Consider the following 12,659-nt stretch of genomic DNA (forward strand, 5'->3'; position numbering starts at 1 on the left):
TAAATTTGTGTGAAATTTATTATAACTAAATTAAATTTTAATAAAATAAATAAAAATTTTAAATAAATTTCATATTAATAAACTAATATATTTTTAACACTAAAATAGTCCTCACTTTAATTAAGAAGAGTCATGGGGCTTGTTACATGTGTGGGGATAAATACTGCCCCGTGCATCAATGTAAGACTCTTTAAAAAGCTGATGAGCAAGTGTTGGATTCGATTCTTGAAGTTTCTTACAAGGATGTTAGCTAGTCAAGAAGATACTGAATGTCATTGCATATATGCCTCAGAAGGCAAAGCGACTCCCACTACTTTAAAAACTAAAGGAACCTCAAAAACCAATTTCCTTCTAGTTTCAATAGAAAGTGGAAGTACCCCCTCTTATGTACCTACTCTAGTAGCACATGAGATGAAATGGAGGACTCTTTAGAGGTTTCCTATCACTGTGACTTCAGCGACAGGGCACGAGCTACACGGTGACCAGGAAATTAATTAAAGGTCTCACTCTGTCCAGGCAATGGAAGCCCGTATACATATATGCTTTCACTTCTGATATTGGCCCATATATCCCCTTTGATTCCTATCCTAATTCCAAATTTTCTTTTATTTTTTGACAAAGATCATCAGCAGATTGTGTTGACTGCCACCAAGGAAGAAGGTTCACTAAAGCGGCTGACGGGCAATCAGACAAACAAGATTTTCAAGAAGAAATTGGTCAGATATGGTTTGTTTTCAATCTTACATGTCTCTCCCGCGTCAGGTTTCGAGTTAATTTTTTAATAACAATTTAAATTTAGACAAGTCAGATTCGGAATGAATATTGGATCAGATTTTTAGATCTATTATACTTAAATATGAATCTGAATTCCAAAAGTTTGTTTTGCATAAGCCATAAATTTAGCAAGGAATTAATTAAAAAGAAAACAAAACAAAAAATAAAATGACCCTTTTGAATGCACGCGTACGTACCAAATGATTTGACGTGGCATTAAAATAGTAAGCAAACAGCAGCAGTAGTAAAGAAAAATGAATATATTTTCATTGTAGAGCTGCTAGGGTTTGTTAGATGGGTAAGGAATGGGGTCACCCGAGTGGGCAACAAATGATGATTTGCACTCTCAAATGGTTTTGGGTCTCATCATTATCTTTATTTCTTCTTTAATTATATTTTTGCAGTCTTGTCCTTCTTTATTTTTCTTCTATTTTCCTGTGCATTGATTATCCCCATTATTTTACGTTTCTACCTTTTCATTATACCTAATTATACTTTTTTTATGCTGTGTATCAGATAAAGCTTAGATTTGGGAGAATGACCCTTTCCAAATTAAATTTTATGTTGCAACAACTTCATATTGCCTTATTATTATTATATATTCAAATCCTCAAACAGAGGTCCACATAGAGGTTTCTGGAATTGATTTTATTTTGTTTTGGAATAATCTATATAACACAAATATTGTTGATTTGTTTATTCTGCAATAAAAAGAAATATAATTAATTATAATTTCTTAAGCTCTGAATAGTTTTGTTATTCAACAATCAAATCATTCCTGAATTGCATTACCTGCAAAACCACACTCTAATAATCCAGAAAATATTATGCAATTAATAAGTAATCTATATATAGTCCCGTGGCCAGAAGATATTATCAATTTTTGGCAATCTAAAAATTGATAAGGTAGCAACCCCAACCTCGAGTGCAGGCCTAGCTGGGTCACTCCCGTTCCATGAATATTGGCTTTGGATAGGTGCTTGTGGGTCACATTATATTAATTTCACTCTAACAGGTGTTTGGTTTATGAAAAATTGGGAGATAATTAAAATGAAAACAGATCATTTTCATTATTAATATTAAGTTGTGAAATAAATTTTAGAATCGGAATTGAATTCATTTATCAATGAGAATCACTTATTTTCTCAGTCTTTCTTCCATCCTCTTACAAACTAAAATTATCAATCCCATAAAAACAAGTCAAAACAAATAACTAAACTGAAGTTATCGTTCTATTTCCATTTTGAAATCTTTATTTCGTTTCCAAATCTTTTGATTCTAAAATTTTAACCAAACAAGTCATAAATCTCAATGATTGTCCATCTGTTGATATTTTGAAGGCTAAGTTTGTAATTAGAGTTTTCAGTATACAAGTGTAAAGTTAATGACATCAATTTTTCTGTCAGATTAAGTAAGAGAATAACTTAACTTCTTTTTTATTACTATGACAAATATCTAAATTTCAAACTAAAGCTTTTCAATCTAAAGTCAGTTAATATTCTAATTTCTGTTAGTATAAATATGATTTTTACATTAAAAAAAAAGGGGGAAAATATAAAGAAAAGTCAAGGATTTGAACCCTAATAACCTGTTTTCTTTCGAGAATTTTCTACGTATACTAAAAAGAAAAAACCTCATTGTAAAATTGGAGCAGTTCACCAGAGGCATTAATAGGAATCATATTGAAACGCCATATTTATAATGAGCACTTTATAGGTTCACAAGTCACCGCAATACAGGTAATAATTAGTGAACAACAACCTTAATACATGTCCCTTTAGACCTTAAAAACAAAGCTCAGAGCTTCTCTCTTTCTCTCTGCCTCTCTCTTTTTTGGCTACTACGTACAGCTTGGATCTTCCAATTCATGGCTGCCACCACCTCCACAAATTGCACTGGATTCTTCAATTTCCGATCAAATTCCGACGAGGGCAGGATCCGAAGCTCATCCAGCCATGGCTCGCCAGGGTGCGGAAAGCTTGATGGGGTGGCTATGTGGTTCATAAATGGCGTAGCGAGTGCATTCTTCGCATCATTAGAGAGGTGTTCTTGCATTCGTATAGCAACGGAAGACGATTGCGATGAAGCTAATGATGCACCTCTGATTCTCAACGATGGAAACATTAGGCATATTACTGATGGTGCCACCTCTAGCAGGAAAAGAACAGCTGCAGGTAAAGGCAAGAAGCAAAGTGCAACTTTTGATGAGTATTAGTAACCAAAAAGAAAAATATGCATTTGGTTAAGTTAATGAATTGTGGGGTTTTGGGATCGTTTGCGAGGTTTGTTCTTTAATTATGTTTAATTTTGGAAGAGGTTGGAGATCAGAAAACAGGAAAGGGGAAGAAATTGGGTTAGTAAAGAAAAGAAAAGTTGTATGTTTGATGAGTTTGAGTATCTTCTGCATATGATCAAGTGAAATTAAAGCAACTCAATAAGTGATTTAAGCTTTATGTTCATATTAATGAAGTTCTATTACTTCCGTTCCTTCTCGTTTTCTCTTTAATTTTGGTTGATCGAATTGGTAAAATTGGCTCCTTTGATCTTTAGATTGTAGTTTCTTAGAAGCTAGTTCTGTTCTTGGTTTATTATCAATCAATCAATGTCATGTACAGGCATTTCAACTTCACATCCAATCTCATCATAAATGTTAAGGACGTTCCAATAATACACTTACGCATTATTTTAGGTGCTTGATTAATTTCTAAGTAAATACAATCTTAGTAATTATTAATTTGAGTTATTATAGAATGACTTCCATTTCCTTTCTACCTTTTTCTTGTTTTTTTCTTCAGAACGGTGTGCATTTTACCCTTATGACGCCTGATTTATTACCCTTACAAAAATCAAACAAATTGTAACTAAAGTAATGTGGTAAAAGTTGCTTTAAGTATTCGAAAAGATTTTTTATGTCTATGAAATTTGAATGATATTGCAGTTTGGCTATGATAATGTCGTTTTTCTCTTTTCAACTTTCTTTTACTTTTGTTTTATCTTTTTCTTCTTCAGACAATGACAATCCACGCTGCTAAGGAATCCAAAGACTGATGCGATTGGTGGACTAAATAAGACCAGAGGGAGGAAAAACAAAAACGGACAAAAAAATTAATTAATAATAGAATGGTTAATTAGTTAAGCTGGGAAACAAATTCTTTTTTTTCTTTTTTTTAAATCAGAAAAAGATTTGATCATTTGCCCACATCCCTCCACTCGATTGATTCCGAAACTCGATCATAGAGGGTGATGTGCTAATAGAATTGATTGTGTTTTTAACTGTGATTTCTTTTGTGTATTCTTGAAGTTGTTTTATAGTCTTGAGATAGACAAATGAGCAGCAGTATTTTGTAAATAAGCTAATTTGAGAATTATAGGATTACTGTCGTTTTGTCCTAATATTTGGACAAAAAGAATTGAAATCTCAGGCCCATAATAACAGTCATCTGTAATGATCATGTCGATGCAAAATACACATAGATTCATGTACATGTCCACTTCAAGTTGAATGTGTAGCCCTATCCTTTATGCCTTACGGTCGCACATAATGTAGCTAACTATACCTGGCCAGGTATTTAGATCGAAAATTAAGATTTCGGATTTGAGATCTCAATTTCTATTTATTTGTTACTAGCCTCTCGCTCTTTCTATTATTATACCCTTTTCCTTCGTTTTGCTAACAAAGAATAAATAGAGCCAAAAACAATGTAATACTCGTAAAAAGATTAGTGTCTTCATACCCATAAAGCTTGTTCTCATATTTTCTAAAATAAACTGGGCATGCAGATCTTTCTTATTATCGAGAAACAGAAAGTGAAGAACAGATACATTTTTTAGCAAAGAAAAACAACTGGAGATAAGGGTTCCACCAGATTATTATTATTATTATTATTATTATCACATGATTAGCAATTCAGCTAGACTAACACACGGGTTCAGCCATCATCAGTAGTGGTGAAACTACTATAAACACAAGAAATTCAGTTAGACATAAAAGAGTGCTAAAACTTGTTAAGATTCTGATAGTTTTCCTTACAAAAAGAAAAAAAAAAAAAAGGTTTTCTTCTAATACTGTGATTTTGATTCGACACCCCCTTTATGTGAATTTTTTTTTTAAATCACATGATAAGTATTTATAGGAGAATACAGGCTTGGAATGAAAATATAAGATCACCAGTAGATGTGGTTAAAATCAATACTGAAAACTTATGTAAAATAATAGATATTAGAGTCATGAACGAAATTTACTAGCAATAACTTGAAAGCCCAAGACCCAAGTGGCCAGCCCGATTGATCGTGATTCAGAAACGCACCATCAGCTTTGAACTCAATGACCCAAAGCCGAAAGTCTAAAAAACAAAAAAGCTACAACAAAAGCCACGTGGCTTAACAGTCCACCTGTCCGTCCCACAGATATGGCACACTTTACGTGACAATGCCAGCTCATCTCTACCCAATCCCTGTTCCCTCATTATTTTTACATCAACGGTATCGCGGGACCCCACAGCCAACCAAATACCAGCCGCACAAATCACATACAGCACCCTCACTTCGACACGTGTTTTCGATCGACTGCGAGTTTACATTTTCTTCTACTGCAGTGAATTCCAGTTGATAATATCTCTGAGCTATGAGTCTCACATTGGAGTCATCACCGTTCTGTTCAGTAAGCGAACGCAAAAAGGAATCAATCAGATCAACAGACGCTCGCGCCAGTTTCATCGAAACGTCTTTTTTTTTTTCTTCTCCTATTTTCCCAGAACTTCAAAACAAACAAAAAAAAAAAAAACTAGGGTTTAGTATATCAGTAACCGCCAACTAATACCAATTTATTATTTTTCTATTAAAGATATTAATTCGTTAGAAGCTTTATTTTCTTTAGGATTATAATTTCTCTTTCAAGTTTAACAAACAGAAATGCTAGGTGATGGAGAAGATACTCCTTCCAGGTATGTGGAGACACTTTTTTTTTTTTTTTAAATTAGGATTTAGTATATAAGTGTAATTTGCATTTCCCATGCAATTCAAGTGAAATCTTGTTAATTGAATTTGATGTTCAAATTTGAACTTGAAAGTGTCTGTGTGTTTGACCATTCCTTTTGGAATGATATTTTGTGGTTGTAGGTATGAATTGTTGAGTATGGTAAAGAAGCACTCGACTTTATTAGGCAAAAGTACTGAGGTGGATGATGCTACAGATGTAGAAATGGATGGGCATTTTTGGTATGATATGTTGGATTTATATTTTATCCGTGGTAGGGAATCAAGAGGAAGGCAGGATGATGATCTCGTTTTTTTTGTCAAAAAAATGGTGCGCTGTGCTGTGCCTGTTGTCACTGTTATTGCATTTTGATAGTGTATTTGCAAACTAATATAACAATTAAACTGTTGTTTGTAGGGCACGGAAGGATATGGTTTTAATGATAATATGCAGGGTGTTTCTCCTTACTTTGTACGCAGGTGGGCACCTAAGGTAAAAGAAAAAGAAATTCTATGTGGTGCCCCAAATTGGGTTCACTTTGTTTATTTTTTTACTCGTTGATTTTTCGCCAGTACTAGAAATGAGACTGAGTAAAAGCCTACAACATCAAATGTTTATATTCACAACATGCTACTGTTATGCATCATCATGTTAGCTTTTTATGAGCAGCGGTGCTTATGCAAATACCAGATTCCTTAGTATCTCATTTAATTTGGAAAAAGTAGGGGTTCGGAGGAGTGTTTGACATGCACCAAAAATTAGGGGTTCAGAGGAGTGTTTGGTATGCAGTGAAAGAAAATTTGGCTATAATTTGTCCATGACATAGGCTATTGTTTACTGTCACTCTTTTTTCTGCTTAAATACTTTGCTATTATGAACACCTTTTAGTGAGAAAAATAAATTATAATGGCACTTGCATAACATCTTTGCTGTTTTCAATCAGTTGGAGAGTTTGATCAGTGACAATTCAGAGGTGGATTGGAGGCGCTCATTTTACTTGAATTTAATTGCACATACTTCATTCTCAGTAACAGTAGCAATTTGCAGGTAGTTACTTTTTCCCCTTATGACATCATGTTTTTGTCCTTCACATTCATAGAACTTTCTGCTTTTAACTTATATTAGTACCCTTTTCCAGTCATCAGGCCCTTCGTAATCATCAAGCTGGGCCAAATACACGATTGTCTCCCATATACAAGGTAGTTGCAGCATTTGATTACAAAGGAAACAAGTTTAAATACCAATAAACTTCAGAATTTTGGTCTAAATAGATATTGGCATGTTCTGAAGAGCATGTGTATTATTTTCCTGTTAACAATAAAAGGGTCTTATTTTTGTGTTTCCTTTGTTAATTGAACTGCTAATTTTGTATGATTTCATTGTCTTCACTTTTCAGAGAAAAGGAAAAATCTGTAACTACTTCCATGAATTCATGCTACTATCCAGCCAACAAAAGTCAATCTTATTATCCCAAATTAAATTCTCAAAGTTATCAAAACCCCCCGAAAAGACAACATTTCACTTTGCAGGTTCTTGCTGCATTTGAGTTAAAGCAATATCCCACCATGTACAATCACAGATGCCAATCTTCTTTTTTAGTGAAGGGGCATGAGTTTGGCATAGATCTTAAGTTCTTCTTTGAACTTCATTCATGTGGAAGAGGTTTTCCTTATTGATTTCAGGTGTTACATCTTTGATGGAATGATTGGGAATTTGCTTTGAGAAGCTTGTTGTCCTTATCTTGTAAAGTTCAGTGCTTGTTTTTCCTTACATGACTTATTCTGAATTGGTTGGGGCTCAGATGGGCTAGGAATGATGGGTGATCTCCATGACCTATTAATCTTCTCATTATCATGAGGCTATCTCAGCTATTTGCATCACAAACATTTAGATTGTGTGGCAACTAATTGGTTCAGTTTTGTGAAAAGTTGCAACTGCTTAGATATATCTGTCAATGGTAAAATTAATGTTTTCTTTGGTTTCTCGGCAGGTTGTGAAGACAGTTTATGCATCAGCAAGTCGTGTAAATTTTCACTTAGACTCAAAAAAGGCAAGTTCAGTCATTCTGGGGAAAAATGTTTTCTCTGTCAGTTGATTCTTTATCTGAAACTTTTACCTGATACTGTTGTATTATTTAGGAAGTAGAGACAACTCCTGCATATCCAGATATATGTTTTGCTGTTGATGATTTCGACTCCACTTTTGATGCAGTGGTATGTGACAAGTTTTCACAGAAGCCTTGTAATAATTTGTCTTACAAGTTTCACTGTGTACATATATATATATATATATACAAAAGCAGCGAATCATAGGTGACTGCTATTAGCTATGTTTACAATTCAGGTTTGGCCAATCTATGCTGTGTTATTCTTTTCGCTATTGAACTTGCTACCAGTATCTAAAATAGAAAATTGTTTATGTGTAAAATTGTGTATCTCACTTGTTATTTATTCTCACTCTATATAATACTGCTCCACTCACTTTTTTCAGTTCTATGTACTGTTAGAATTCTTTCAATTCTTTTACCTGCCATGCAGGTCCTAACAGAAAAAGATCATTGCTATTGTGTACTTCTCAATGCACATGGTGGCGCAGCATTTCCTTGTGAAAGAGAGTCACCTGATAGCAGTTCCAATAGTGTTTCCCCTGTGGAGGTTGATACTAGTTCTGGAAAGACAAAGAATTCTAAGGTTTGGCTCGGCTTGAATTCTCATGTCAGATTTGGTAGTGTTGGATACACAGTTATAACTGGTACTTGGAAAATCAGCTTCTACATGTCTTAAAATTACGGTAGTTTCGATTGCAGCTCACTCTTTTCTCTGGGTTTGTAAGCTATCAAATGGTTCGAGAAGCATATGATGGTATGTCTTTAAATTTTATACAATGCTATGCGTTAAGCATGTTCATATTTTGTTATTAGCATGTTCCTCGTGCTCACCACTTTTCCCAGTTTAATGGTGTAGTTGATGGTTAATAATTGTTTGTTTATAATTTTACAGCTTCTTATCTTCTCAAGGTTCTTTCCACTTACTGAAGTAGACCTAATTATCAGTTCTATCTCCAGTATTTTATTGACTTGTTAAATTTTGATCTTACAGTTGTCCTTCTGAAGTGAATTCACTATCTAGCATGGAGAATGTTGTTGCTTTCATTATTTCATTGCATCTTGCAATAAAGTTCATTATGCGCATACTTCATCTTGCAGCTGGAAAATCTCGATTTGGAAGTCTCCTTTCATTAGGCCATTCCCCTGGCAAAACTGATAAGCTATACATGAAGGGTCCCGGAGGACGAGGGGAGGTTGAAGTTGCTGTTTCTGGGGTTGCAGGTAGGAGTGAAGTTCTCTTTTTAACCTCTCTTTTTCATCTTCTGTTTCTTTGTAGGGGGTTTAGGGGAAGTTATAATATCAATGCAATGGTAATATTATCTGTTCACAGGCACTGAAATTGACCTAACCCTACATTTCATTGTTGTTCAGTATGTTATTAAACGACAACATAACATTGGGCAGTCCCGGAGTATAATGATGATAATCCAGGGGTTTATGAGATTTGATTTCATGTAAGAGAACAGATAACATTTACTGCTACGAGTTTGGAATAAAATGCGAATGCTTTGCTTTCTGCAGAAAAGCGAACAATTGAGTTTTATTTGTGGCCACTTCACCCTCTTCTTGTATTCATTGGTAGATTACCTAATTGAAAAATGGATATGAGGGAATATGTTATATGCGTATGCTAAATATAGGATTTAATTTATCAGATCAAAGCCAGCAGGATTTTGGCCCCTTTTCACCAGTTACATCAAAGAGAGGATTTGGGATTGGCTCAATTGTTCGAAAAGCTGCATCTGTTGCATCTGTGGCAGCAAAGCATGCCTATGCAGCTGCTGCTGCCTCCACAAGCTCTGATGAGGAAATGGTGCCTCTTAAATGCTGCTTGATGGCTGTATCATTGCCGTGGGAACATATTGCATATGATCTTCTGTTTAAAGTAAGTTTGCTGTTTCACAATTTTTAAGGAATGAAAAAGAGGCTCATTATTTTGTAATAGCATTCTGTAGTGTATATATTATTAGGTTGCAGGGTACTGTTTGCATATTGTCTGTGGCTCTAGCAGCTAACCAGCCTCTTCTTGTTCTTTCTCCTGTGTCTGCATATGAATGTGCATAATAGAGACACAAATATTGTAATTATGGTATCAATTTTTTTGAATCTGCTTGTTGAGGATGTCATAAATTGAAGGCCGGCCAGCAATTACTTTTCGACATGATTTTGATCATTTCCTTACATCTGGAGAAGTGTGCTAATTTTTTTTATTTTTTATTTTTTGTTTTTTTCCCCTATTTGCCAATTCAGGGAAGTCCTCCAGTGAATTTGTGAACCTCTTCTCATCTATCGTTCAAAACTGCAACACAGATGGGTCTTACCTGCAAAGAAAGTGTGGAAGAAACGATATTATTATTGGAAAGTCATATGAAGGTTAAGCCTTTGCAGGTGTTGACATGTAAACAAAACTGTACATGAAATTTCTCTCTCACACACTCTATATCTGCTTTTTCGGTATTGCTTCGAGTCTTTCAGAGCTCTTTGGGAAAAATATTGTATATTATCCATAACAAAATCCGTGAATATAATAATAGTTCATTGGTGCCAGGTTGTAGGCACATTTATCTTCCTTTCCCTCCATTTGTTGGATGTAGACTTAGAGCTTTATCATTGGCTAGATAAGACTCGTAATGCATTGCTTAGCTTGTTGGTATGTTGTGGCTATGCACTTTGAATGTCCGAAGCGCACAAAAGGTATAGATGCTTTCCGAACCTTAGCATTAAGGTTTAGATGAAACATGCCGCTGTGTTAAATAACGTGAACTGCATTGAAGGTTTTGCGACATAGAAATTTATTACTGACAAATGCAAAGCTTTACTTTTCCCTGCTAGTTCTGTTAGTTTATTACTTATAGCATTCCTGTTTGATCTCTTGGTTTATGGGGGTGTCTTTACCTGGGGAATTTGGAGGCTGAAACCTCTCCATTTGAGGGATTGAGTACTTTAGCAGTTCTACCGGCATGGATGGTTAACCATGCATCACTAGAACTAAATACTTAATTTATTAGAGGCTGGCTAATGATTCTTCTAGATTATCCTACATCATACTTTTTCTTGCCTTCCCAAACTTCTTTTGAATTTACTTTGCTTTGTGGCTTTCAAGGTTTCTCTTCTTATTGGCAGATTGGAGGGGGACCCTCTAGTTGCTTTTTATAACTTTGGTGCTCTAGCCTACCACAAAGTGTTTCCCTTCAATTGAATGACTTTGCTTTGCCTTTTTGAAAAAGAAAAAGAAAAAAATAAAAGATCAATTAAAAAAATAACACGTAGAAAAAAAAAAAAAAAAAAAGAATACCAAAGGAAGACTTCAGCGAGTGCTTTCCTTGAACTTAGGCGAGGGTAGCCATTCCCCTGAAGTTGGTTGGTTTGGTTGTTCATTTTCCATTTTAAGCAGTCACTATGCAGTCCATTTCCTTCGAATATACCAAGCGTAGAGAATGTATTGCCTGCTGTGGAATAATTCTTAAAAAATCTTGCATACGATATGATATTCACATATTTTTTATTCTTAATTTTAAAAGACTAAGACATTATATATCAAGAATTCAGTTATGACTAAAGGATTACAAACATAAAGGTAATTGACAAATTGTCCTTAAATTTAGAGAGTTAAACTGCTCTTTTAGACTGATTCTAAAATCTTAAATTTAAACATATATTCCACATGCATTTATATAAAAGAAGTATCCCATATGGATATTTCATCCCTTTTTAAAATGTTCATACTTTTCTAAATTAGGAGCTATTCAGCATAGGACTTTATAATGTAATACTTTTTTCATGATAAAACCATGCAATTAAATATTTCTTTAATAGAAATGATTTGTCTGGTGCATAATAATTTCATGAGGAATTTTATTTATTTATTATTTTATATATTCCGATTGCACGACGTTCACCAACATATGGAATGACAAGAATGAATAACTATATGACAGATGGGCAAAACTCAGCCTAAGGACCCATCATGCAATCTGAACTGAACCTTCTCGACAGGGGAATTAAATCATATGGACTTGGATGAAATAGCAAGTCTCCTGCACGCTAATTCTCTTTAAGGATTTCCTATCATAATATTGTCTTGAATTCGACTATCAAGTTCAACATTATTGATGCTACGTGTTATGGGAACACCGCAGTTGCTTAGCATATGGAAAGCAACTGAAAAGAAAAAGAAAAATCATTTGTAAAGAAGGTATCTGGTGGACTCATTTAAAATATAGAAGCAGCAGCACATGAAGGCTACTAGGGAATTGAACCACAAAGTATTCAGCAGACGACACAGGCCACAGAGATGCTTAGATTCGCTTTAGTTCCTGACCTATAAAACGTGTGCATGTTAGCCTCCACTAATACTTGCTTTTTAAATCTTTGCTAAATTAAGTTGCAACAGCCAACACTAACTTCCAACTACAAAACTACCAATAACACTAACAATTAAACTGCCCCAGGAATATTCCCAACCATATACAACAAGTTTCTGTCTACTTAAAAAACTCGGATTATTGGACTGTGCATGCCATGTTGTTTAGGAACTGCATTGTCTACTTTGAAAGCAAAACAATCTGCTTGCTATGATGGAAAATATTACCACGTACTAGCAAATTCATGAAGAGAGCAAAAGCGAAAGAGAAATGTCGATATTTCTGCATTCATAACCTGACAATACTCTATATTACTTGCTAAAGATTATGTTTTTGGTGTGTATTTCTTTTATTAATAATGGGGCCATGTATGGAATTGATGCAACTTCCTTTTAGTAAAGCAGTTGGTGTTGAGTGCCTTAGCTTTGATGTTAGTTTC

General features: G+C 34.5%; 2 protein-coding genes and 1 long non-coding RNA gene across 4 annotated transcripts; all 3 read left to right on the forward strand.

Moving 5' to 3' along the window:
* Nucleotides 1-306: 306 nt before the first annotated feature.
* LOC125369356 lies at nt 307-1,394 on the forward strand. Its single transcript, XR_007214903.1, has 3 exons — nt 307-500; nt 622-726; nt 1,291-1,394. It is a non-coding gene; the product is annotated as an uncharacterized LOC125369356 (long non-coding RNA).
* A 1,015-nt stretch (nt 1,395-2,409) lies between these two features.
* On the forward strand, nt 2,410-4,190 carry LOC107261169. Its single transcript, XM_015718508.3, has 2 exons — nt 2,410-2,948; nt 3,784-4,190. Exons 1-2 carry the CDS (start codon nt 2,642-2,644, stop codon nt 3,804-3,806), a joined length of 330 nt encoding a protein of 109 aa, XP_015573994.1. The 5' UTR covers nt 2,410-2,641; the 3' UTR covers nt 3,807-4,190.
* A 1,175-nt stretch (nt 4,191-5,365) lies between these two features.
* On the forward strand, nt 5,366-10,425 carry LOC8265261. Of its 2 annotated transcripts, none has more exons than XR_007214810.1 (12): nt 5,366-5,717; nt 5,893-6,079; nt 6,167-6,241; nt 6,693-6,796; nt 6,888-6,948; nt 7,740-7,799; nt 7,888-7,962; nt 8,287-8,439; nt 8,556-8,610; nt 8,955-9,077; nt 9,228-9,310; nt 9,512-9,650. XR_007214810.1 is itself a non-coding variant. In XM_015721578.3 (12 exons), exons 1-12 carry the CDS (start codon nt 5,686-5,688, stop codon nt 10,128-10,130), a joined length of 1,179 nt encoding a protein of 392 aa, XP_015577064.2. In that variant the 5' UTR covers nt 5,374-5,685; the 3' UTR covers nt 10,131-10,425. The 2 variants fall into 2 exon arrangements, 1 of the variants encoding a protein (XP_015577064.2); XM_015721578.3 differs by lacking the exon at nt 9,228-9,310 and adding an exon at nt 10,107-10,425 and having other exon boundaries at nt 5,374-5,717; nt 9,512-9,741.
* The last annotated feature ends 2,234 nt before the right edge of the window (nt 10,426-12,659 follow it).

The sequence above is a fragment of the Ricinus communis genome, chromosome 2, assembly GCF_019578655.1.
Source record: "Ricinus communis isolate WT05 ecotype wild-type chromosome 2, ASM1957865v1, whole genome shotgun sequence".
NCBI lineage: Eukaryota > Viridiplantae > Streptophyta > Magnoliopsida > Malpighiales > Euphorbiaceae > Ricinus > Ricinus communis.